At 35.3% G+C, this 27,554-nt stretch overlaps 1 protein-coding gene across 13 annotated transcripts in view; it reads right to left on the bottom strand.

Annotated features, from left to right (window-relative positions):
- Positions 1 to 27,554, bottom strand: part of APC (APC regulator of WNT signaling pathway) — a 130,312-nt gene that overhangs the window by 34,135 nt on the left and 68,623 nt on the right. For 12 of the 13 annotated variants that reach the window (XM_073889269.1, XM_073889273.1, XM_073889278.1 and 9 more), the window contains 3 exons: positions 24,914 to 25,027; positions 11,938 to 12,021; positions 2,674 to 2,778 (listed from right to left, as the gene is read on the bottom strand). In XM_073889269.1, the coding sequence (XP_073745370.1) occupies positions 2,674 to 2,778; positions 11,938 to 12,021; positions 24,914 to 25,027 (303 nt within the window). The remainder of the gene's footprint in view (positions 1 to 2,673; positions 2,779 to 11,937; positions 12,022 to 24,913; positions 25,028 to 27,554) is intronic. The other variant, XM_073889244.1, reaches the window with a different exon arrangement.

The following is a 27,554-nucleotide window of genomic DNA, read 5'->3' as shown; positions in this document are numbered from 1 at the left end:
CTAGAGATCTGGTTCTAAACTTTAAATAGAAAAGCTAAGAATCAATTCATAAGTGAATTATACATGTAGTTATATACTAAGCAAGCAGGGATCTGACCTGTATAATTTACTTCCAGCTTTCTCTTTCCATTTAACTTCCAGGGGAGATTAATCACAGATCAAGAAACACTATTTCTAGAAGGGATACAAGATCTTCCTTCCAACCAACATATATTTACTGTTATTTACTATTTACCAGGGACTGTGAAGATATGAAAATGGACAAAACTAGATAAAATCTTTGCCCTTCTGGAGCTTACAATCTAGTGGGGGAAATCAATATTAATCAAATAATCACACAAATAAATGTACAACTGCATATGTGGTAGTCTTCAAAGAGAGGAATATTCTAGGACTGCTTATAACAATGGGATTAGAACTGTTCAAGCCTCTTGAGAAAGTCATGCTTAAATGCAAAGACACATGAACTGATGTTAATGGAGTGAAACGGGATGAGAAGAGCTCTGTAAAGAAGGGGTATAGATTGTGTAAAGGCTGTGGAAAAAGGAGGCCCAATAAATATGAGGTACTGAAAGGCCAGTGTGGCTGAAGTAGTGACAGCAAAGCGTGATGTAAAGCTGACGAGTTAGGGAGGAGCCTGGTTATATAGGTCCTAATAAAGGGTTATCTTATTCTAAAAACCAAGGGAAGCCAATAAAGGTTTTAAAGAGGGTGATTTACTCTTTGCAAAGATCATTCTGGCAGGGTGGATGGCAGGCAGGAAACCAGGAGAGAGAGGGTGTACAATGAACTTGCACACAGTGGTAGCGGTAAATGCACCAGGACAGAAGCTTTGCTGGATCATGCTACTTTGATCCTGAGAAATTCAGAGTTATTGTCAATGGCTTTTATTTCTGGAGCAAATAGTAAAATAAAACAAATGAACAAACCCCAAGAGGTTATCATGTGTACAGATCCTATTAAGATAGTTTAAAGAAATCGTGGCTAACTGAATCACTGTCCCACAGGTTTGTATCACTTGGCTACATCAGGATTTGGAGCAGCTGTAGTATTGTTTTAAACAATGACTAAAAGTAACCAAATACATATTTCGAAAGGTCTAATCCTAAGCAAACAGTTTTTTCTGTCAAGAGCTTGAAACTTTTCTTTCTTTTCTTCTACATATATGTAGGAAAACATAAATTTCCCAAATAATTCCCTAAAGGTAGAAAAAAATATAGTCAAAATAACTCAAATATGTTAAAATATAATTTCTTTTGCCCCAATTTACCATCTATAACTGAAGAGTTTTCCCCAGTATAATGCTAACTAGTAATACTAAAATGAAATATCTTTTAACTCAGTAAAATAACTTTAAATGCCTAAATATGAGACATTTTTAAAAACTTAAAAAAATTTTTTTAATATATTTTTTAAGATTTTATTTATTTGTCAGAGAGAGAGAGTACACAAGCACAAGCAGAGGGAGAAGCAGGCTCCCTGCTGAGCAGGGAACCTGATACCAGACTTGATCCCAGGACCCTGAGATCACAACCCAAGCCAAAGGCAGACACTTAACCGACTCAGCAACCCAGGTGCCCCAATTTTTGTTTTTTTAAAGGTTTTATTTATTTATTTGACAGAGAGAGAGGGAGAGCACAAGTAGGCAGAGTGGCAGGCAGAGGGAGAGGGAGAAGAAGGCTCCCCGCTGAGCAAGGAGCCGGATGCAGGACTTGATCCCAGGACCCTGGGATCATGACCTGAACTGAAGGCAGATGCTTAACCAACTAAGCCACCCAGGTGCCCCTTAAATATGAGACATTTTAAGCTTTAAATTTTAACCCATGCTCTTTTAAATAATATTAAATCAAAAATAACCTACAGACACTACAGGAATATTTCATATCAATAGTGGGGAAATTATCTTTAAAAACTTAGTGAAATTCTATTTTTAAAAAATCACTCATTTATAACATAAAAATATTCACTGAAAAAATGTGAAGACCAAACACCCCAAACAAAATTCTGTCATATTATGATACATTCTGATAAAACTCTAATAGAAAATTAATGGCAGAATTACAAGATAACAGTGCTACATTAAAAAAAAAAAATCAAGTTGACTTCCACAATTTTGCTAAAGAATGATGTGATAATGGTTAAACATGACTAGGCTATGTCTCTTTTTAGGAGCATTAGTATCACTTTTTTCAATGATAAAACTTGGATTTCTAGATTTATGTAACCTTGAAGTACAACAGAAAACAAGAATTATAACAAAGTCTTTATCACTTTTAAAAACATAAAAATGTCTTTGCAAAGAATGCCTTAGAGAAAGAGCAAATCTGTTCAATGCAAGCAATAATAACTAGGTCAAATCATACATAACCAAAATGCAGTTTAGCATTTATTTTTCAAAAAAAACCTCTACCCACACTAATCATTTTAGACTAAAACAGAAATACACAATTTAGAGCTATAAAACATACTTAGAAATTTTGAAAGCATTATTATTAGGTGTAATAAAGAAAAATGACATAGCATTTTGGCACTGAATTCTTCTGGAGATATCCACTTAGGACTAAGGAAATCAGTAAGATTTATAGATCATTCTGAGGACTATCTCACTCCATATTCCTTTAAAAATATTTAAATAGCTAATTAAAAAGAAAACCAATAAAATAATTTATTTACCTGACCACTACCAGAAGTTGCCATGTTGATTTCTGCCACTCCTTGACCTTCATTCTGCCGCTCAGCTTCATGTGAGCCAGCTTCGTGCTTGCTCTGAGATGACCTCTGTCAACATGGAGTTAACATCATTACATACAAAAATAGTGAATGCTTTCTTAGCCCATAGCTTTTTTTCTTTCCTGTATTAAAACTCTGAATGCATCAATTATACAGGTTTACAAAAGCATGGAACTGCACTTATACTTCATAACCTCCAGCATGGTTGGCAGTTGACTATTTCAGTAAGAGGAAAGTGAAGTGTGTCCCCTGAGCATTAGAGCCGCACAAGACAAAGGATTTTCTGAGACTCACAGAAATACCATCCTCCACCAGCTGTGCTCACATCACTCTCGGGGATATAACCCAACTAGAACAAATACTTGTCTCTTCCACAAGGTCACATGGTTCTGGCATTTAATGGAGCTGTAAATATAACAGTTAAACTATTACCTAGGCTTACAAATACATTCTGTATACGGGTATTTATACATAGAATATATATACATCTTCTGCTAATAAAAGTCATGAAATCAATAAGCTCTTAGATCCTGATAGGAATAAAACCAAAAACCTTTTCTAATGTAACCTCCATCTGTTATATGAAATGAAATGACAGATTATATCCAGTAAAAGCAGTCGTTTCAAGATAGATTATATCCAGTATAAAGCAATCACTCTGTAAAAATACCACTGCAGAATCAAAGAAGTAAAATAATTTTTCCATTATCTTTTACAGAAGCACAAATGTGCTTGCATGCTCTAGGAAAATGATACTCAAAAATAAAAATTACACTTTAAAACACTTGCCTTATTTAATAGTGGATAATTATATTACAAAATGGCTTCCACTGGAATTTCCTTAAACATCAAGCTTTCCTAGACCATTTAAAATGTGACTTAAAAGTTAATTTACATGCAGTATTTCCACCAATAAACTAAGTTATATATAGGCAAAAATGAGATAGCCCCAATAATTCATAAATAGAAGAAAAAATAGTATCATCTGAAAACCACACTATAAAATTCAATAAATTCAATAAAAGTAGAGACAATAAAAGGTAATCGAGAGGCAAAATGAATAAAAACCCACTAAAAACACAAAGATTTGACACTAACATAATTAAAGATGTCAATGTAAAAGTAATTCCTGAGCATCTGCTATGTTAGTTACTTGTACGAGGTGCCACAGAATACAGTGCTGGCAAAACAAGACACTGTTCTACATACTCCTCAAGCTTACAGTCTCATCAGGGATACTATCAAATAATGTTAAAACTTTGACAAGCACACTGAAAAAAAGAGTACAAGGTGCTGTGAGAATAAATAAGCAGAGGGATATCACATGGCCTAACAGTTTGGGAAAGAGCCATCTTAGGAAGTGCTGTTTGAACTGAGATCTAAAGAACAGGAGTTCTGGAAAAACGGACAGGGTTGGGGAAGGGTTTTAGGTAAACAGATCACATGCGAAGGACCTGAGGTTGGGGGGGTAGTTTGTTCTAGTACATCAGAAAAATCATGGTGCAGAGAGTAGAAAAAAAGACGGTAAAAAAAAAAAACTAACTGATTTTGTTGAATTTTAGTGTGATTCTCATACATCATTCCTGCCCTCACATAACCAATACTAGACTATTAATGGGAAAACTTAATGTAAATTGATTTTTTAAGGTCAAATTTAATTTTAAATGGTCTAAGTAGGTAGGAAATATAGATGACACCAGCTTGGAAGCTAATGTATTAAGTGTGAGATGATGGTACCTGACACCAGGCAAGCAGTGGCAGGGATAGAAGTAGGGACAGAGAGGTAAATCTGAAGGACCTGATATTACTGCATATGGGACAGAAGAAGAGATCTGCTGTCACGAATTATTCCTATATTCCTTAACTCACACAACTGAATAATGATGGTGTCACTTGCACAGAAGGTAATACTAAGGGAGTGAGGGTTCTTTGGAGGAGTGCCATGGTAAGAAGGACTTAGGAGAAGATCGTTAAATTATGCTTTGAATATGTTGGATTTATGGTGTCTTTGAGACATCTAAGTGGAGATGCAGAGAAGGCACACAGATTTAGGAGTCTGGAACTGAGGGCTAGGAAAATGAATTTGAGAGCCAATAGTGTATAAAAGGTAAGTGAAGCTATAAGCATAAATGAGACGGTCTAAGGGAAAGATAATACAGATAACAGCAATAAAGACTTAAGGAATGTGTACAATTAATGTCCAGATAAAAGAGCATGGGCCTATAAAAGCCAAAGAGGTGGGGAAAAAAACAAAAAAGTGTTGCCATGGAATGCCAAGAGAAAAATATTTCAAGTAACAGGAAGTGTTTAATAACGCAGAAAATGTCAAGATGAAGACTGAAAATATCAATTTAATTAATAATGAAGTCACTGATGGAGTAGAGACTAGCTAGACTGGTGTGTTTTAAGAGTGAATGGTGGGGGAAAAAAGAAGAGTAGTGAGGAGGAAATACAGACTTGGGAGTCTAGAAACACCTGTGGAGTGGGGGAATGGGAAAAGACAATGAGGGAGGTAAGGGGACAGATGAAGGAAGGTAGTTGCAAGGAGAGACATAATTGAGGAAGGTTCCTTTTATATTTTGAAAGATAAGATTTGAGCAGGTTTAAATGTCCACAATAGCCAAACTGTGGAAAGAGCCAAGATGTCCATCGACAGATGAATGGATAAAGAAGATGTGGTATATATACACAATGGAATATTATGCAGCCATCAAAAGGAATGAGATCTTGCCATTTGCAACGATGTGGATGGATCTGGAGGGTGTTATGCTGAGTGAAATAAGTCAATCAGAGAAAGACATGTATCACATGACCTCACTGATATGAGGAATTCTTAATCTCAGGAACAAACTGAGGGTTGCTGGAGTGGTCGGGGGTGGGAGGGATGGGGTGGCTGGGTGATGGACATTGGGGAAGATATGTGCTACGGTGAGCGCTGTGAATTGTGCAAGACTGTTGAATCACAGATCTGTACTTCTGAAACAAATAACGCAACATATTTTAAGAAAAAAGAAAAAAAAGAAGATAGCAGGAGGGGAAGAATGAAGGGGAGTAAGTCAGAGGGGGAGACGAACCAGGAGAGATGATGGACTCTGAAAAACAAACTGAGGGTTCTGGAGGGGAGGAGAGTGGGGGGATGGGTTAGCCTGGTGATGGGTATTGAGGAGGGCACATTCTGCATGGAGCCCTGGGTGTTATGAACAAACAATGAATCATGGAACACTACACCAAAACAAATTATGTAATATACGGTGATTAACATAACAATAAAAATTAAAAAAAATGGCAATACAAAGGTGCCACAGAAGAGGAAGGAGATAAATATGTGAGAGAAAAGAGATAAGAGTAAGAAGTTCCTGAAAAGGCAGGAATAGAAAATCCAAAGCACAGGCAAGAAGGCAGAACGCCTCTTGACAGGAGGACAGGCAGTTCTGATAACAGCTACTATTTTCTCTATGAAGGAGGAGATGGAATTATGGAGGGAGATTAGTAAAGTCATTTCCAAGAGAAGAATGGGGGATCCACAGAAACATAGTAGTCGTGAAGGATTACCAGGCCCATTTGATGATAGGATGATGAATGTGATAAAGTTAAAAAAAAGTCTAATGTTTACTACGCACTAGTCACTTGGCATCTACTGATTTATTTAATCCTCATACCAACTCTGTGAGGTAAGGTATGATTTATTATTATCCCCACTTTACAGATAAAGAAACTGAGGCACAGAGAAGATAAGTATCTGGCTTTAGGTGACATACCTAGTAAATGGCAGAGTCAGAGCTGGGATCACAAGCCTGACTCTAGGGCCCAAAATAATATTTAACACTTATTATCTTTGTTTTCTTTCCTCCTCCTCCTTTCTATTTGTTATTTTACTTCCCTTTATTCTTTTACTGATCCTAGGCTACAGGCCTGCTTGCACTCTTTACCACTGTCCAATTTTAGTATACGTGCTGCCGAAGTGAGCACTCTTTACCACGGTCCAAAGCTACTGCTAACATTAAAGGCAAAGAAACTGTTGCTGATTCCTAATGAAAGAATGACTCTAATTAGCACCCTCATTTCCAGAGTTGCTGGACAACTTCCCCAAAGTTTCTACCCTAGGGATGAAAAAAATTGTTGAGATATTTGCATGCCACAACATTCACCCATTTTAAGTGTACCATTTTTTGTAAGCATACCAAGCATCACCATAATCCAGCTTTATAACATTTTTATCATTCTAGTATATGTGCTGCCAAAGCGAGCACCATTTTTATCACTCTAATAGGATGCCTTGTGCTCGTTTATAGTTAATCCTCATTCCCACCCATACCCCTGTCTTAACTACTTTCTGTCTGTATAAATTTAACTTTTCTAGACAATTCTTATAAATGAACTATGTAGACTTACATGTCTAGTTTCTTTTACTTAGCATGTTTTTGAGCTTGATCCATGTTAGAGTATGTATCAACAATTTGTTCCTTTTTATTGCAGAACAGTATTCAGTTGTAAAGATATACCACATTGTGTTTAATCATTCACCAGCTGATACACGTTTGCATAGTTTCTACTTTGGGGGCTACTATGAATAATACTGCTATGAACATTCAGGTTAAAGTCTTTATGTGAACATATGTTTTCATTTCTCTTGGATAGGTACGTTGAAGTGGAATTGCTGGATCACACGATAACTCTGTTTAATACTTTAAGTAACTGCCAAATTGTTTTCCAAGTGGCTGCACATTTTATATTCCCAATAGCAATATATGATGGCTTCTATTTATCTACATTCTTGCCAGTGTTTATTATCTGTCTTTATGATTATAGCCATCCTAATGGGTGTAAAGTGGTATCTCACTGTGGTTTTGATTTGTATTTCCTGAATGACTAATGACAGTGAGCATATTTTCATGTGCTTACCAGCCATTCCTGTACATTTTCTGGTGAAACGTCTATTCAAATCTTTTGCCCATTTTTAAATTGAGCTGTCTCCTTACTAATAGTTACAAAAGTACTTTGCATAGGATTTTAATAAATATTTCTCACTGGCTATTTTTTCTTTTAAAAGATTTATTTATTTACTTATTTATTTGAGAGCGAGAACAGACAGAAAATCTTCAAGCAGACTCCCTGTAGAGAGCAGAGCCCAATGCAGGGCTTCGTCTCAGGACCTGAGCTGAAATGAAGTCAGATGCTCAACTGACTGAGCCACCTTGCTCTCTCACTGGCTATTTTCTAGAGATTTTACAACCATGATACAACTCTCCTCACAGCTCCCATCTTTTTGATCTCCCCAAATGTATTTGCTTGTCGATAAATAATCCACCTTTTCTGAAAAGACATACAAGAAAGTGGTAAACTGGTTCCTTCACATATCTTTTTGTAATTTTTGATATTTGAATCATGTGCAATAATTACATCACTTGAATTATGTACTGCCTCTTGACCCTAAACCAGAGCTGTCAAGAGGCAGGACAAAGAGTGCTATATGTAATACGCTTCATGGTGGAGAAATTATTTGACAGGTATCTTCTCTTTTCTAATCTACGCTGTATGTGAACTAATTTATAAGTGTCCAAGCCCTGGTTTTCTCCATTTTCCAGATCTTCCCACTTATCTATATTAGCCAAACAACAATAATGGAATAAAGAAACTTTAAAAAGCAAATTAAAAAAAAAAAGTTTTGGTTCTTTCTTAAATGTGACATGGCACCTTCCTTTAATGTACATTCACTGAACTAGTAGACTAAATGTAACCACTGTAGGCTATGACTAATATAATCATTTTCATAACAAAAGAAAACAAGAAGAGACTGGATCACAACAGTGGACAGTTGGCACAGCTGGCCCCAGATCCAATGGTACGAGTAAAATTTTGAACAAATAAAAAAACACGAACAAGTCTCCAACCTGCAAAAAACTTATAACCATGCTGGAAAATAAGGGTGGCAATGAACAAACAACAATTTTTTAGGGCCTTCCAGAGGACAGAAAGTTGGTAAACTTTGAAATACCAGCAGGGAATATATTATAGTAGGAAAATGGTAACAAAAAGCTAGGGTGGTAATATTAATAGCAAACAAAATGAAATTCAAGGTGAAGAGCATTAAATGCTATACACAGAGCTACTTCATACAAATAAAAGATTGAATCAACTAGAAAAAAATAAATGCAAATATTCATTCCAAAATATAAAAGAATCTGTTAGATGCAGACAACAATAATCAGGATATAAGAAAGAGGAAAAAACTGTAACTAAAGAAATGAGAAAAACAATGGCAGCAAAAACTACAAGAAAATAGCAGAAAATATAAAAGAGAAAATATAAAATGTAGTGCTGCTCAATAAAAACAAAAGGCTGCCTCTTTAAAAATAGTTTAAAAAAATAGAGTGTTACAGTAAGTTTAATCAAGGGGGGAAAAAGATAAACTACACTGGAAAGCCAAAGGGGTGGCAACAACCAGAATACTGCCAAACAACAATACCAGTGAGACTGAAAAAGGAGCAGAGATACTGTTCTTTTTCTCCCCCAGTCCTTAACAGTCAACATTGCAAAATGGACACTTATTCCTTATATTACAAATATCGAGTTTTTATTGGCTTAAGTCAGCCAAGTTAAACTGCTTTTAGGAATATGACTTCATAGTACTTGTACTTAAAATGCCTACTTAGCAAATACATGTTTCTGCATATTTCAAATTCACATGTACTAAAGCCAAAGTTCCTATGATATTAAGAGTCAGGCATAGAGGAAAACAGGTGACAGGAAGGTTGGAACTTTGGGCCAGACTGACCTCCAGGGAGGAGGAAGAGAGGGGCCTGGAAATTGAGGTCAGTCATACAGCTACCTATTTAATCAAGTGTGCCTACATAATGAAACCCCAATAAAACTTTGGACGCTGAAGCTCAGTGGAGCTTCCTGGTTGATGAACATATTGATGTGTTGGGAGAATGACGTGTTGAAGATTCTTTGAGAGCACGGAAGCTCTGCATTCTTTATTCCTCACTTTCCCCAGATCTTGCCCTATATTGGTCTCCTCATTTGGCTGTTCCTGATCTGTATCCTCTATAATAAAACTGTAATTGTATGTTAGCATTTCCAGTGAGTTCTGAGTCACTCCAGTGAACTACTGAACCTAGGGGGGTGTGGGAAGCCCCTAATTTGTAGCCAGTTGGGCAGAAGTATGGGTGGCTTGGGAGGTGTAGTCTTGTGAAGGACTCTGCCATTAATCTGTATAGACTATGTCAATTCTAGGTAGTTAAGTGTCAGAGTTGAATTGCACTAGAATATGCCCACTTAGAATAGAATGTACAGCAAGCTGGGCAGAGTGCAGGTGGCTTGACGACACCTGACACTGGTAGCTGGTGTCTGAAGTGAGGGCAGTCTTGTGAATGACTTTATCCTTAAATGTGGGGTCTGCACTCTGGGTGTCAGAACTGAATGGAATTACGGGACACCCAGTGGTGTAGGCGAACAGATGTGAGAATATAGCTGGAAATAATTTTCTTTCAGAAATTTTAAGAAATTGGTATTCTACTTCCCAGCTCCCAGTGTTGCTGTTTATATAGCTAAAGACATTTACATTCCTGGTTTTTTGTTTTGTTTTTTTCTTGTTTGTCTTCCTCTCCTTCTCTAGAATGTTTTAAGACTTTCTTTTTATTCCTAGTGAAATGAAATTGTACCATGATGTGCCTGCTGTGGGATTATTTTCATCCATGGTATTGGATACCGAAGAGACCATTTTATTTGGAAAACTATGCCCCTCAATTCTAGGGTATTTTATTTCTGTGATAATTTCCTCCTTCTAGCTCCTCCATTCTCTTTCTGGAACTCCTTTTTATATGAATAGTGAACACTCCGGAAATGATTCTCTGATTTTCTCATCTTTTCTGTCTTCCATCTCATATCTTTCTATTTTCCGAGAAATTTATCTTCTAACCTTTCTGAGTTTTCATTTCTGCTACCACCACACTTTTAATTCCCAAGAACTCTTTCCTGGATTCTCTGAATGTTCCTTTTGTGTAGTATCGTTTCCTAGTACCGCTATGGATGCATCCTCTTTTATCTGAGAATGTTAGTTTTAGGTTTTAAAGTGTTCTCTCTGCATACTATCTTTTTCCATTACATCTTTCTTTTTAGGAACTTACGTAAAATGTCTGGTAGTCTTTAGTTGTCCATCCCTATTTCAGAGTGGGCTACCTACGAAAAGGTTAAGTGCTGCTCTATGCATGAGGGATGAAGACTGGCAACTACAGCTACTCTATAGGGTGGTCCAGCTGGGTTGTTTTATTGGGGAATCCTCCAATGTCAGTACCTTTAGGTCTGTTTTCTTGGGTTAGTCACATTTCTTAGAGAAGTTGCTTCTAGAAACTTGCCTGTATTATAAGCTTGGAAGTGAGTGAGGGTTTCAGAATTCATAAGTAAATTTTCACTTATTTCAGTTTTTAGTATGATACCCCAACTTCAGTTACACTAGGGTTACCTCTACCTAAAGACCCTTTCTTTTACCCTTTCTAGAATAAGTCCCTCCTCTTTTGCTGGGATTGGAAAGAGGTTACCTGCTACTGAGAGTTCAAGACAGTCTCTGGAGGCTCTACCTGCGTCTTAACAAATTTTCAGTCATCCTCTAACTAAAATTTTAGCCACCTTTTTTAATCCTTACATCCAGGGGTACCTATTTTGGAACCTTTTAGGACTCCACAGTATAAAATGAGTTGCTTCATGACTTCCTACAGCAGACTTAGGCGTTAATTCACTACTATATACTAAAACCGTGCATTTATTTACCTGCTTTCCAGCTCCCCCAATTTTATTGTTACCTCCCCTGTCTTTGTGCCTTTTTCATTTTATCCTTTTACTGTAATTTTAATGAGGACTGTGGAGCAAACATAAATTTGTATGATCAGTTTTAATCATGAATTACAGACAGGTAATAGCTTATTTACTAGTTGATAATAGCCAATTTAAGTTAGCTATCTGATTATATGTAATTTGAGGACTGAAGTAAAGTGTATTTATGGCTCTATAAATTTTAATTGATAGCAGTTATTAAAAGATCAACATGATCAAGGTTTTTGATAATTCATTTAATTTCATGAAAACAACTTACGAAGTGTCTCAATTCTCTAGAAAAAACATCTATATTTCAATGATGCCACATTAATTAGACATATTTTCTTTTCCATATCTATATCTGTAAACAAACAAAAAAATCAACTTACTAACCTCTGCTTCTGTTGCTTGGGACTGTAAAAGCTGTCGTATACGAAGTATGTCCTTCTCTATTTGTTGAATTCTGGTTACTCTTCGCTAAAAGAAAGTAAGGGACCAAATTAGATCTAATTTTATTAAAAACATTAGTATAAACAGTCATACTATGGCTATCATTTAACAGCTCAGGGTTATGCTAAATCATTCTTATATAAGAAGTTAGATATACATATATTCACACACTGATGACATACTGCAGTTCAATTTTTTAATATACCTCATTTTATATGATAGGTTTAGGAAAATTGTACAAATAAAAGTCATATATCAAATTGCATGATGCATGTGGTAAAAAAATTGGTATTTAAGTTAGTCTCAAAAATAGTTCAACAAATTAAAAATTACACCTACATTTGATCTTTATACTAATCCAGATGCCAGTATAATGTAATTGATTTATAGAAAGCATGGTATATGTGTAAAGGGAAGGAGCATCTGATTTGTGTTAGTAGGCATCAGCGTTTAAACAGTAGCATTAACCTGTTCAAGAGTTGTTCCTATTATAAGACATTAGTACCTTTCAGATGTAGCTTTCCCAAATACCTTCTGTAGCTAAACGTTATTTTTACTACCAACACTAGGATCACAACGATGTTAGAAGCTTTTGCTTTCCCACTATCCTAAGACCATTAAGTGAACACAAAGCACTTACTATAGATGGAACAACATGGAACTGAAACAATGTGGAAAAAGTGTTTTTACAAAAAGCTAGATTTGGGGGCACCTGGGTGGCTCAGTCAGTTAAGCCTCCAAATCTTGATTTCAGCTCAGGGTCGTTAGATTAAGCCTCACAATTGAACTCTGTGCTCAGTGGCTCAGTGGAGAGCCTGCTTAAGATTCTCTCTCTTCTCCCACCCCCATGCCCCTGCTCTCATGCTCTCTCTCTCTAAAAAAAAAAAAAAAAAAAAAAAAAAAAAAGCTAGGTTTTGCTTTAATTTGATGGACACAAGTGGAAGTGAGAGAAACCAAATCACTTATATGAAAACCTTGCAAATTCAAATTATTTTAATTACCTTTGTGACAACAAATACATAGGTTTTAGAAACAAGTACTGCCAATGTTATATCATTTTCTGTGGTAATTCTACAGTTGATATCTTAATATTGAAGCACCAGAAATTATAAGAGTAATTGTTTTGATGGGGGAAAAAACGTGTTGGAGGCTAGACGGAGTCATTTCCAAACTATTTTTGATTATGTGCACCATCAGTAAAAGATTCCTGAGTGCGTATATTCCAATAAATACTAAAAGAACTGAAATAGTTTAAGTATATATAGTTTAAAAACTTCCATATAAAACCTACCCACTGATCATACCTAGTTTTGCTTAAATATAATGTCCCTATGATTTTATTACACAGTAAAAACACTTATTGCTGCTATTATCCGATGTCACGATAAACCACAGAAAAACTCAAAATGTGCTCACCAAAACACAAACCCCCAAACCAAATTCTTCCTTCCCTCCCTCTGTCCCTTCCCTCATAACACTACAACTATGCTGATTCTCTATTGTGACTGTGAAAATAGCGAACTTAAGGTAAGTAATACTCTAATTAACAAAGCTTTTCACATCTAATTTGCTCATGAGAACATGCTCAAGGAGAAATGCCTATATTTTTGGTAGCTTTCTAAATATACTGCAAAGATGAGTGAACACCTCTACAACCAGATGATAAACATTTTCTGGCTTTACATGAAACAAAGAAACTATGCACAATTTGCTTTGTAATATTTATTTTCCCTTTCTCTATATAACACGCTCTGCTCCATGAATAAAATCTTTACTTCATTAAGTTTTTATTTTTAATTTCAGTATAATACACATCCAGTGCTATATTGGTTTTAGGTGTACAACAGAGTGATTCAACAATTCTACACACTGCTCAGTGTTCATCATTGTAAGTACACTCCTTAATCCTTATCACATATTTCTCCCACTGCCCCACCACCTCCGCTCTGGTAACCATCAGTTTGTCCTCTACAGTTAAGAGTCTGTTCCTTGGTTTGTTTCTTTTTTCCCTTCATTGGTTTTTCTTAAATTCCAGATATAAGTGAAATCATATGGTATTTGGTATATGGTATTTATCTTTCTCTGACTTATTTCACTTAGCATTATACTCTGCCTCCATCCATGTCACTGTAAATGGCAAGATTTCATTCTTTTTTAGGGCTGAGTAATATTCTATTGCATATATACACCACTCTTCTTTATCCATTCATCTGTTGATGGACACTTGGGCTGTTTCCATAATTTGGCTATTGTAACTAGTGCTGCAATAAACACAGGGGTGCATGTATTCTTTTGAATTAGTATTTTCATATTCTTTGGGTAAATACCCAGTAGTGCAATTAGGGTAGTTCAATTTTTAACTTTTTGAGGAAACTCCATACTGTCTACCACAGTGGCTGCACCAGTCTGCATTCCCACCAACAGGGCAAGAGGGTTCCCCTTTTTCCATGTCTTCACCAACAATTGCTTCTTGTGTTTTTGATTTTAGCCATTCTGACAGGTGTGAGGTGATACCTCATTGTGGTTTTGATTTGCATTTCCCTGATGATGAGTGATGTTGAACATTTTTTCATGGGTCTGTTGGCTGTCGGCTGTCTGTACAGAGATGGAGGAATGTCTGTTCTGTCTTCTGACCATGTTTTCATTGGATTATCTGGTTTTGGGGTTTTGAGTCGTGTAAGTTCTTTATATATTTTGATACCCAACCTTTTATCAGATATGTCATTTGCAAATGTATTTTCCCATTCAGTCGGTTGTCTTTTAGTTTTGTTGACTGTTTCCTCCCCTGTGCAGAAGCTTTTTATTTTGATGTAATACCAATAGTTTATTTTTGCTTTTGTTTCCCTTGCCTTAGGGGACCGATCTAGAAGAAAGCTGCTATAGTCAATGTCAGAGAGATTACTGCCTATGTTCTCTTTTAGAATTTTTACAGTTTTGAGTCTCACATTTAAGTCTTTAATCCATTTCGAAGTCAGTTTTGTGTATGATGTAAGGAAGTGGTCCAGTCTCATTCTTTTGCATGTTGCTGTCCAGTTTTCCCAACACCATTTGATGAAGAGACTGTTTTTCCCATTGCATATTCTTGCCTCTTTTGTTGATTAATTGACCATATAATTATGGGTTTGCTTCTGGGCTTTCTATCCTGTTCCACTGATCTATGTGTCTATTTTTGTGCCAGTGCCAGACTGTTTTGATTACTACAGCTTTGTAGTATAACTTGAAATCTGGAATTGTGATACTTTGAGCTTTTTCTTTTTCAAGATTGTTTTGGCTATTCGGGTCTTTTGTGGGTCCATACACATTTTAGGATTGTTTGTTCTAGTTCTGTGAAAAATGCTATTGGTATTTGGATAGGGACTGCATTAAATGTGTACACTGCTTTGGGTAGTATGAATACCTTAACAATATTTGTTCTCTCAATCCATGAGCATGGAATGTCTTTCCATTTCTTTGTGCTGTTTTCAGTTTCTTTCATCAGTGTTTTATAGTTTTCAGAGTACAGATCTTTCACCTCCTTAAGTTTATTCCTAGGTATTTTATTATTTTTGCTGCAATTGTAAAAGGATTGTTTTCTTAACTTCTCTTTCTTTTGCTTATTAGTGTACAGAAATGCAACAGATTTCTGTACAGTGATTTTGCGCCCTGGGACCTTACTGAATTCGTTTATTAATTCTAGTAGTTTTTTGGTGGAGTCTTTAGGGTTTTCTATATACAGTATCATGTCATCTGCAAATAGTGAAAGTTTTACTTCTTCCTTACCAATCTGGATGCCTTTTATCCCTTTTCCTTGTCTGATTGCTATGGTTAGGATTTCCAGTATTGTTAATAAAAGTGACAGTGGACATCCTTGTCTTGTTCTTGATCTTAGGGGAAAAGCTCTCAGTTTTTCCCCATTGAGGATGATGTTAGCTCTGGGTTTTTCATATAAGGCCTTTATTATGTTGAAGTATGTTCCCTCTAAACCTACTTTGTGGAGGATTTTTATCATGAATCGATGTCGTACTTTGTCAAATGCTTTTTTTGCATCTATTGAAATGAGCATATGGTTTTTATCCTTTCTCTTATTAATGTGATGCATCACATTGATTTGTCAATATTCAACCACCCCTGATCCTGGAAATAAATCCCAGTTGATGGTGGTGAATGACTTTTTAAAATGTACTGTTGGACTTAGTTTGCTAAAACTGTGTTGGGGAATTCTGCATCTATGTTCACCACAGATACTGGCCTGTAGTTCTTTTTCTAGTCTCTTTATATGGTTTTGGTATCAGGGTAATGCATGCCTTGTAGAATGAATTTAGAAGTTTTCCTTCCTTTTCTATTTTTTGGAATAGTTTGAGAAGAAGAGGTATTATGTCTTCTTTAAATGTTCGGTAGACTTTTGCTGTGAAACCATCTGGTCTGGACTTGTTTGCTGGGAGTCTTTTGATTGCTAATTCAATTTCATTGCTGATAACCAGTCTGTTCCAATTTTCTATTTCTTCCTGATTCAATTTTGGAGGGCTCTATATTTCTAGTAATTTATCCATTTCTTCTAGGTTGTTCAATTTGTTGGCATATAATTTTTCATAAATTCTCTTGTAATCCTTTGTATTTCTGTGGTGTCAGTTATTTCTCCTCTTTCATTTCTGATTTTATTTGAATCCTTTCTTTTTTTAAATGAGTCTAGCTAAAGGTTTATCAATTTTGTTAATCTTTTCAAAGAACCAGCTCCTGGTTTCATCGATCTGTTCTACTGCTTTTTTAAGTTTCTATTTTATTTCTGCTCTAATTTTTGTTATTTCCTTCCTTCTACTGATTTTGGGTTTTGTTTGTTTTTCTGTTTTAGCTCCTTTAGGTGTACGGTTAGGTTTTTTATTTGAGATTTTTCATGCATCTTGAGGTAGGGCCGTTTTGCTATAAATTTCCCTTTTAGAATAGCTTTTGCTGCATCCCAAAGATTTTGGACCATTATGTTTTCATTTTTATTTGTCTCCATATATTTTTTGATTTTCTCTTTGGTTTCTTGGTGGACCCCATTGTTTAGTAGCATGTTATTTAGCCTCCATGTATTTGTGGTCTTTCCAGGTTTTTTCTTGTGGTTCTAGTTTCATAGTGTTGTGGTCAGAAAAAATGCATGGATTCACTTTGATCTTTTTGACTCTGTTGAGACTTTTTTGTGGCCTAATATGTGATCTGTTCTGGAGAATGTTCCATGAACACTTGAAAAGAATGTGTATTTTGTTGATGGAATGTTCTGAATATATCTGTTATATCCTCTCAGTCCAATGTGTCATTCAAAGCCACTGTTTCCTTCTTGATTTTCTGTTTGGATGATCTGCCCGTTGACATAAGTGGGGTGTTAAAGTCCCTTACTATTATTGCATTACTATTACTTTCTTTATATTTGTTATTAACTCCTCTAAATACTTGGTGCTCCCATGTTGGGTCCATAAATATTTACAATTGTTAGATTTCCCTGCTGGATTGTCCCCTTAATGATTATATAGTGTTCTTCTCTGTCTCTTGTTACAGTCTTTACTTCAAAGTCTATTTTGTCAAATATAAGTATTGCTATCTCAGCTTCCCTTTCACATCCATTTGCATGATAAATGCTTCTCCATCCCTTCATTTTCAATATGTATGTGTCTTTAGGTCTGAAATGAGTCTCTTGTAAGCAGCATATAGATGGGTCTTGTTTTTTAATCCATTCTGTCACCCTACATCTTATGATTGGAGCATTTAGTCCATTTACATTAAAAGTAATTATTGATAGGTATGTATTTATTGCCATTTCGGTACTTGTTTTATGGTTGTTTTTGTAGTTTTTCTCCATTCCTTTCTTCTCTTGCTCTCTTCTCACAACTAGTTGGCTTTCTTTAGTAATATACGTGAATTCCCTTCTTTTTATTTTTGCATATTATTGGTTTTTGATTGTAGTTACCATTTGGTTTGTATGCAACATCTCCTATATGTAGAAGACTATATTAAGATGATGGTCACTTAAGGTTGAACCCATTCTTTACTCCTCTCTTTTCCACATTTTAGGTATATGGTATCATACTTTATATCCTTTTATTTCGTGAGTCCTTTGACTGATTTTTTAAAAAATATTTTACTTGCCAGAGAGAGATCAAAAGCAGGGGGAGCAGCAGGCAGGGGAGAAGCAGGCTCCCTGCTAAGCAAGGAGCCCTATGGGGACTTGATCCCAGGACCCTGGAATCAAGACCTGAGCTGAAAGCAGACACAACCGACTGAGCCACCCAGGCGCCCCCCTTTGATGGATTTTTATAGATATACTTATTTTTATTACTTTTGTGCTTCCTACATTCCTTACTCTTTCCTTTCCACTTGAAGAGTTCCCTTTAAACTTTTCTTGTAGGGCTGGTTTAGTGGTAATGAATTCCTTTACTTTTGTTTGTCTGGGAAACTATTTATTTCTCCTTCTATTCTGAATGATAGCCTTGCTGGATATTCTTGGCTGCAGGTTTTATTTTTTCAGTACTTTGACTATATCATACTACTCCTTTCTGGCCTGCAAAATCTGCTGAAAAATCCACTGCTAGCCTAATAGGGTTTCCCTTGTATATAACTGGTTTCTTCTCTCTTGCTGCTTTTAAAATTCTCTCTTCATCACTACTTTTTGCCATCTTAATTATTATGTGTCTTGGTGTGGACCTCTCTGGGCTGATTTGTTGGCAGATCTCTGTGCCTGATGGATGTAGATTTCTGTTTCCTTCCCCAGATTCAGTTAGTTTTCAGCTATTATTTCTTCAAGTAAATTTTCTGCCCCCTTTTCTCTCTCTTCTCCTTCTGGGATCTCTATAAGGCAAATGTTTTCATGCTTGATGGTATCAATGAATTCCCTAAGTCTATTCTCATTTTGCATAATTTTTTCTCTCATCTGCTCAGCTTGATTACTTTCCACTACTCTGTCCTCCAAGTCACTGATTCATTTTTCTGCTTCTACTATTTACTTCATCTAGTGTATTTTTATTTCATTTAATGTGTTCTTCATCTCTGACTGGTTCTTTTTTATCTCATTGTTAAGGGTCTCACTGATGTCCTCCACTCTTTTCTCAAGTCCAGTGAGTATATTAATGATCATTTCTTTGAATTCTGAGGCATATTATGTATCCCTGTTTTGCTTGGGTCTCTTGCTGTGATTTTGTCCTATTGTTTCATTTAGGACATATTCTTCTATCTCATTTTGTCTAACTCTCTGTGTCTGTTTCTTCGTGTTAGGAAAGACAGCAATGTTTCCTGCACGTGAAAGTAATGGCCTTATGAAGAAAAGATCTTGTAGTGCCCCACTGTGCAGTGTCCCCTGTTCACCAGAACCTGGTGCTTTAGGGGTATCTCCTATGTGTGATGTGTGTGCCCTGCTGTTGTGGCTGAGCTGCTTTTTCCTTCAGTCCAGTCATCTGCAATGGCTCTCTTCTGCTTGTTGTGGGCAGTGTCTAGTTCCTGTAGTGGTAGTGGGACAGTCTGGGGATGCCTCGGACTTGAGCTGAGTCAGACCGGGTGTTTGCGAGAGATGCAGTAGCACCAAACTGCTGTGTCCTTCCCCTGTGTTGTTGGGAAAAGCTTTTGTTGGTGGGCGGGACCTGTAGTCAAACCACTTGTCTGCTTCCAGCCCACTGCTGGGGCCTCCTCTGACTGGTATGTGTGATTATCTTTCCCTTTCTCTGGGGTAGGAGTCACTTTGGAGTAGTGCTGGCCACTGTAGGGGCTGCTTGCACACTACCAGGTCTCTGGCACTGCCTTGTATGGGCTCTGGCTAAGAGTATTGGAGAGGGCAGGTCTCCCATAGCACAGAGCTGGGGGGGCAGTGCCAGCAAGCTCTCTGTGCCCCTAGTCTTCTGTGGGAGGGGCTCTGCAGTGCTGGGACTAAAGCTGCCTGACGGAGCGCGTGGGGTAGCGGCGGGGCGGGGTGTCCACCAATAAAATCTTAAATTAAAAAATTTAATATTTAAAAGATAAAAGTAGGAAATTGTATTTAATATTCCTCTTGGTTTCTGTATTGCCAATATGTCACTAAATCTTGGAAGTCGTTCTATATCTTGATACCCACTGTGGTAGAGGATTTCTAATAATACAACTCCTGTGCTTCTGTTTCTCAAAATGAAAATGGAAAAATCCAGTAGTATTTCTTTCCTTTTTTTATATAATAACCTTGAATATTGGTGAAACTATGCTTAATAACAAGTGCTTAACAGTTCAGGGTAATATAGTTGGTATGACTTTTGAAAAACTGATTTAAAAAAATTTTAAGAATAATACAGTTCAATACAGATTCAGGATAACTCTCAACAAACTGGGAATAGAAGGTAAATTCCTTAACTTGAGGAAGGTTATCTATTAAAAACTGAGCAAACAGCACACTTAACAGTGAAACTTTAGAAGTCCCTTTAAAGTCATAGTAAGACAGAGAAGACCAGTATCACTGCTTCTTATTCAAAGATGTATTAGAATTCTTATGCAATATAAAGAGAAAAAAGAAAAAACCCAAACAACTGAAAAGGGCAAAGAAAATTACCTTTTGCAAATAATGCAAAAAAAAAAAATGCAACTGCCATATTTGACAGTTTATATGGAAAATGCAAGAAAAATGCAAGAAAATCTTAAACTACTGAGATGATTTAATAAAAGAACTCAGGAAGGTCACTGGATATTTATTATTTAAATGTAATTTAGTAATTATAGTAAATCCCATTCACAACAGTAACAAAAACTATATGGTATCTAGGAATAATAAAAAAAGATGTATAAAATCTTTATAGAGGATATTATAAAACTTTATTGCGGGCCATAAAATTACACCTAAATGAATGGAGATATAAAATTAATAACAACACCTAATATTGAATGTTTACTATGTGTCAGATTCTAAGTGCTTTTATGTGTATTAACCCATTTAATCCTCACATTTCAGTTTAGCATTATATTTTACCAATAAGAAAACTGAGGCAGAAAATTTACCCAAAATCAGTGCTGATAAGTAGCAAGTGTGGAATTAGAACCCAGGAGGTCTGCCTCCAGAGTCTATCCTTTCAACCAAGAATCAATCTTTATATTGTAAAGACAGGAATTCTCTTCAAATTAATTTATAAATTCAATGTGATTCTAATAAAAAATGTATCAGACTTTGAATTAGAGAAGCTGAAACTAAATTTCAGACAGAAGAGAAATAAGACAGAATATAACCACAATTTTACAAACAAAAATAGGAGAACTCACTCTACCAGGTACCAAGATTTATAAAACTACTGCAAATTAAACAAATGTGGTATCAGTGCAGGCACAGAGGAACTAAAAAAAATTAGTGGAATAGAGTCTAGAAATACCCAGCAAATATAAACTTACCATATGCCAGAGATGGCATTACTAATTAATGGGGAAATAGTGGAGTATCATATAAAGATAATGGGTAATTTAGTTAAAAACATAAATATGTACATATCTGTATGTTATATAGATAACTGATCATATATTAATAAAAACCAATACACTACTTAAAATCCAAGTTATATATTAAATAGTTACATATACATACATATAAAAATCATATACACTTGTGTTTATCTATGTAAAATTAAATCCCTACCTCCAAAACATACATAATTGCATGCTGGAGATGAATTAAAGACCTAATTGTAAAAATAAAACATTATAACTATTATAAATAATAAGAGGATAACTTTATGATTCCAGGATAGGAAAAGATGTATAAATAATTCATACAAAGCAAAACTATGGCAATATACTTAATTTAGCTCTATGACAAAAACTAATTTTTGTTATCACAAAGCTAAAATAGATAATGGATTTTACAGGGAGGGGTTGTGATGTGTATTATCTATAACACAGTGGTATCAAGAGGATATTAATAGATCTCTCAAATATTTAAGATTAAGACATTTAACATAATAGAAAATGGGAACAAGATGAATAACAGAATGTCCAAAAGTCTAATAAATACATGAGAAGATATTCAACCTCAGCAGTATTCAAGAAAATATAAATTAGGGGCGCCTGGGTGGCTCAGATGGTTAAGCGTCTGCCTTCGGCTCAGGTCATGATCCCAGGGTCCTGGGATCGAGTCCTGCATCGGGCTCCCTGCTAGGCAGGGAGCCTGCTTCTCCCTCTGCTTCTGCCTCTCTCTCTCTGACTCTCATGAATAGATAAATAAAACATTAAAAAAAAAAGAAAATATAAATTAAATGACAAGCTAATGTTTCATTGCCCACTGACTGTTAATTATGAAGACTGACTCACAAGGGCTGGAGACATACAGAAGAAACAGGATTCTCACATACTACTAGTAGAAGTGTAAATCGATAAAATCATTCTGAGTGCAATTTGGCAAACACTAGTTCAAAACACTCATACCTTATGGCCAGCAATGATGCTTTTAGGTATATACCCTAGAGCTGAAGTTGGCAAATTAGGGCCTATTAGCCATCTGTTTTGTTAATTAAGTTTTACTGAAACACAAGCATGCCCATTTGCCTACAGATGATCATCTATGGTTGCTTTCTTGCTACAAAAGCAGAGTTGAGTAGCTGTGACTGAGACCATATGGCCCACAAAGAATAACATATTTATTTTTTTATGACTCTTTAAGAAAAAGATTGCTGACTCTTAACTGAGAGAGATTCTTACACACGTTTACTAGATACGAATAAGTATGTTTATCAGAGTTGTTTTAACAGTGAAAAATTACAAACAACCTAAATGTCCATCAACCAGGAAACATATAAACTCTATTATCCATATAATTATAAAAAATTATGGTAAAATGGAAGTGTAAGGAACTTTCACCCCACCAATCCCCAGTCCCCCAAAATAATCTCCATTAATGACTTGGCATACATTTTCCCAGCATGTATAGGGGAAAGTAGGGGCTACCATACTAGATGCCCAAATATGTGCTGAACAAATAAAAAATAAATAACCAAACTGTTAGCACGGACAGCTGAAGACAGACAATCTCACATAGGCATGGGCAAGAGTGGATTTTATTTTGAACTTCCCTAAATTGTTTACCAGTCATTTGTATGTGTTTACTAATCACTGCATTTTTTTCAGTAAGTTGATTACAGCCTCTACCCATTAAAAAGAGTTGCCTTTTTCTTATTAGTTGTAGGAATTCTTACATTATAGGGATAATGACCTTTTTCCTTTTATGTGTTAAAAATATTTTCCCTTAGTTTATTTTCTGCAGAATGTTTTAAAATTTTATGACAATTTACATTTGTTGTCCTATATTTTCTTTCATTAATTTTAGGTTTATTTTTCACATTTAGATATTTAATCCATTTGTAATTTTTCTTATACAAGATGTGGGTTAGAGATCTAATTTAATTTCTCCCAAATAGGTTGCTAGTTGTACTTATATATTTATTGATTTACCATTCTTCCCCAAATTCACATATTTTTAAGGTACATGATAAAGATAAATCCTGAATTCTAATATAGTGAAACTTATGTCTTCTCTTTTAAAAATAGTGTTTTGTCTAGTTTAAGAAATCCTTTTTTACCCCAATATTAGAAAGATATTCATGTATATTTTCTATTGAAAGGCTTATTTTTATTTACTTTTTTTTTTAAGATTTATTTATTTATTTTAGAGAGAGAGAGAGTAGGGGAGGGGCAGAGGGAGATGGGGAGACAGAGAATCTCAAGCAGATTCCCTGCTGAGCAGACTCACATGGTTGGATCCCAAGACCCTGAGATCATGGCCTGAGCCGAAACCAAGAGTCAGACGCTTAACCGACTGAGCCACCCAAGGCCCCCAAAAGGTTTATTTTTAAAGTTTTACTTTTGTCATTTAAGACATTACTTTGATTGGAATGGGGGTGAGAGGAAATTAACAAAAACTGTATTATATATATACAAATTATAAAATAACTAACTAGCATGGTAGTTGAGCCTCTAGCTCCATTGTGAAACTAACAGGTATGGACTGTAAAAGGTACCGTGGTACTGGTGTTTAAGTGTCTCCTTAGTCTACCACCATACTGTAGCATAAAATGAATATACATTATGTTTAGGTAGCTTCCATATAAAAGGTAAAGACTATACTTTGAGGATGGAAAATGTCTTGTATTAGTGATTTTAAAACTACAAATAAACTTTTTAGAACACAAAAATGTATTTATACCATACATATGAATGTATGTACTCCCTTTTATTTACTATTCCCTTAAATAAAATCTTTCAAATAATGTTTTCTTACCAGTTTGTCCTAAGAGTTTTCCTTTTTTTCTTTTTTTAAATGCCTATACTTGCTTTGAAATAGACAAGGCAAACAGCAAAGCCTTCTCAGGGCTTAAAAACATCAGCCAGTAATATACTTATGTAAATACGAAGTGCTAAATTCAATAATGTATGAAAATGCTTAGCAAATAGCAAAGCTATTTAATATTCTTTCTTGACATCAGCTGAGGGCAGAAATACGGGAATGGTTTCCATCCAACTCATTTCACCTTTCCCACTATTCTCTATGTTCCCTTTCTACTTTCCTTAAATGAGGACTTCCCTTTTTTGCATACAAGTTAAAAAGCAGTGAAATATTCTGAATGTCATTATACATACTTAGATTACAAGAAGTAAAAATCTTAAAGGAGAAGTGAAGTTAGCTATTAGCTACCAGATGACCAGCATTTAACCCTTTTTCCCTCTTATAATTCCAGTGCAGAGCAGAATAGTATCAGGGAAATGAAATATGGTGGAGGCAGAATTATGTGAACATTGGTTATGTTGCCCAGCAGCCATGATAAATTATTATTTTGAAATAGTGCCAAAGTGAAGGTAGACTTATAAGTATCTTTAATAATAAAATTTAATCAATGTTTAACAGAGCTATAATTCATTACATTCTTAATAGCTCTTCTCTAGCCTGTGCTGTTTTATAGTTTAATAATAAATAATTTACCTGCGCTCTTTTTTCCATATCCTGGCAAGTACCTAGTTGTTCTTCCATTGCAACTCTGATTTGCCTTGCTTCATATTCTAATTGTCTTCTGGTCATATCTGTTTGTAAGGAAAACTAAAACCACAAATTAAATTAAAATGTTAATACCTCATGTTATGTGTTTATCAGGAAAAGCAAAGCAGCATATAAATACCAATAAAGAAAATGAATATCAAATATGTAAGTTATGGAGCATAACAAGATTATTTTTTTACTTCAAGGAGTCCTAAAATTTGATTATAGGTGCTGGGCTCAGTCTGGGTCTCTGATGTAAAATGCTGAGTTGAAACACTTTTATTGCCCCACAGCCACAAATGGCTTTAAACTGTACTGATTCACTATATAATTGGTCCAGTTAGGTTAAGTCTTCTTCAGTTCCCATCTTCTGCACTGAAGAGGTATACTTTAATTATTAAAAACTAGCACATTAATGTGGACAACATAGAAAAGTCAAGAAACAGTCCATCATCCTTAAGTTTATACCTCAATTTAAGGATTGTTATAAACGAGCAGACTAAACAGAGAAAACCTCTCCCTTTGTAAAATGAAGAAAATGGGATAAGGAAAAGCTTTTGTTTAATACGGATAATCATAAATTGCAGAACAACACAAACTTTTTGCCGAAAGTGAAACAAAGCTGAAATAAACAAAAAGACGTACTTCTTCCTGCAGGGGGTGTTAATTCATTCAAAAATCAATTAACCCTCTAATTAAAATTCCAGGCACTGAGATAACTGCTAGGCATACAAAAGGATGAAAAGGAAGAGGTAATGAAACTTATAAACACATGCACCAAGAGGTAATAATAGCTAAAAGTCTGATTAAATGATAATGGGCCATGAAGGAAATGAAAAAGTGCGATAGATTTTTATGCTCTATATACTCAGCTGTGTGAGACATGTGTCTGACTCAGAGTAACATTCTGTAGGCCCAAGGATTCCAAATTGCACTGTCAGTTAAATCAGGGGACCTCTCATCCTTTTGCCTTGCAATAACGCAGATGACATTCTACAGATAATGTATACCTATAGGAATACCCAAATCATGGGTTGCAACACAGATGAAATAGTCTGTATGTTATTTCTAATTCCCAATGAGACAGCTTTAACTCCACTTACTTATCCTTCACTTTCCAAAACCCCCTGCAAAAAAAAAGTTGAACATGACAAAGTATGTTGTAATAATGTGGTTTAGATCTGATGTTTTAAAAGTAATGTTTAATATCCTGATAATATTTCCATACGGAAGTGTTCTTAACTTGCTTTGCAATATTTATGACACACAAGCAGTTTACACCTGGTAATGTTGCCAAATGGTCTATAATGTCTTATATACACTATCAAATAAATATGATTATTTAATAAATATGGGAACAGTTTATTTGGCAACTCATCTTTGTTTCAGATATTAACCAACGGCTCTCAAGTTATCACATACATCTGAACTCTCTCCTAAACCTGACTGCATGCAGACAACAGGACTCTAAATTTTGTATATTCTAATTACCAATGTGAATGGTGAGCAAAACTATGCTTAGGTACTTTTTATTTAAGAGTAAAAATCCCACCAAACATTCCTGAGTTCCTATTCCTTGTTATGCTCCTAATCCAAGAACTCTTCATTAACTGTTCTTTCACCATCTGGGTCTCTCACCCAGGAAGATGTCAAGGACATTGTCAGAAAAAGGGATCCTTTCTCTTCTTCTCAAAACCTTGTCTGATTGTTCTAGGAGACTATGCACCTAAGTTTCTGGTTCTAGCTCTGCCAGACAATGATCACTCAGGAAATCTGGTTAAGTACGTGTTTTGAAAGTGTTCCTTCTTTCTACTTTTGTTTTTCATTTATTATGTCCTCTCAAAAGTGCTGTTAGAAAATGAAAAATCTAAGCTAACAGAGGACAATATATTTTAATCACCCTACTTTTTCTCTTTTTAAAAATTATAAGAAATATTTATGGACAATAGTCAGTTAAAATACATTCTTGCTTAAAATGATTAATGTGTTCCAGAACATTCAGAAACGTTCTTACATGTGTCACCCATGAGTAAAATAGTTGACATGAGAGTTTGGGTGGGGAAGGAAAGGCTGACAAGATTAAATTCTTTTTCACATAGTTATATTTGCAAAACAAACACATTTTAGTACTTGTAAAAAGTCCCAAGATCCTTGCCAAAAGATTTTGTCATTTATAATAACTGGAACAGCACTCAAATTATCTTCAAAGATGCTTTTATTGCAAAAACTATATGGTATGTAATTTGGTTCAAAAGATAGATGGTAATAAACATTTCTACAGAGTATGTTTGGTAATTCAGTAGACAGAATAAAAAACCAGTTGCCTAGTTGAATCCTGAGTCCTTAACAATTCAAACTTAATAGATTTTTCTTAATTGGGGGCTTAAAGTAAGTATTTGCTTGAGCATAATGAAGTTTTATCACCTTTACAAACAAAAAGTCATTATTATATATTTGAGTTTAAAGTTATGATAAAGATAAAATATATTACAGTTTACAAATAAGTAAAAATGCGATTATCCTGAAATTTTTAAATGAGTAACACATACTTTTAAAAGATCAAAGTTATTAAAGCCTAAAGTAGGTC

Source organism: Callorhinus ursinus, unplaced genomic scaffold (genome assembly GCF_003265705.2).
Source record: "Callorhinus ursinus isolate GAN/ISIS: 27379988/994484 unplaced genomic scaffold, GSC_fseal_2.0 scaffold3, whole genome shotgun sequence".
NCBI lineage: Eukaryota > Metazoa > Chordata > Mammalia > Carnivora > Otariidae > Callorhinus > Callorhinus ursinus.
This window is presented reverse-complemented; position numbering and strand designations above follow the sequence as displayed.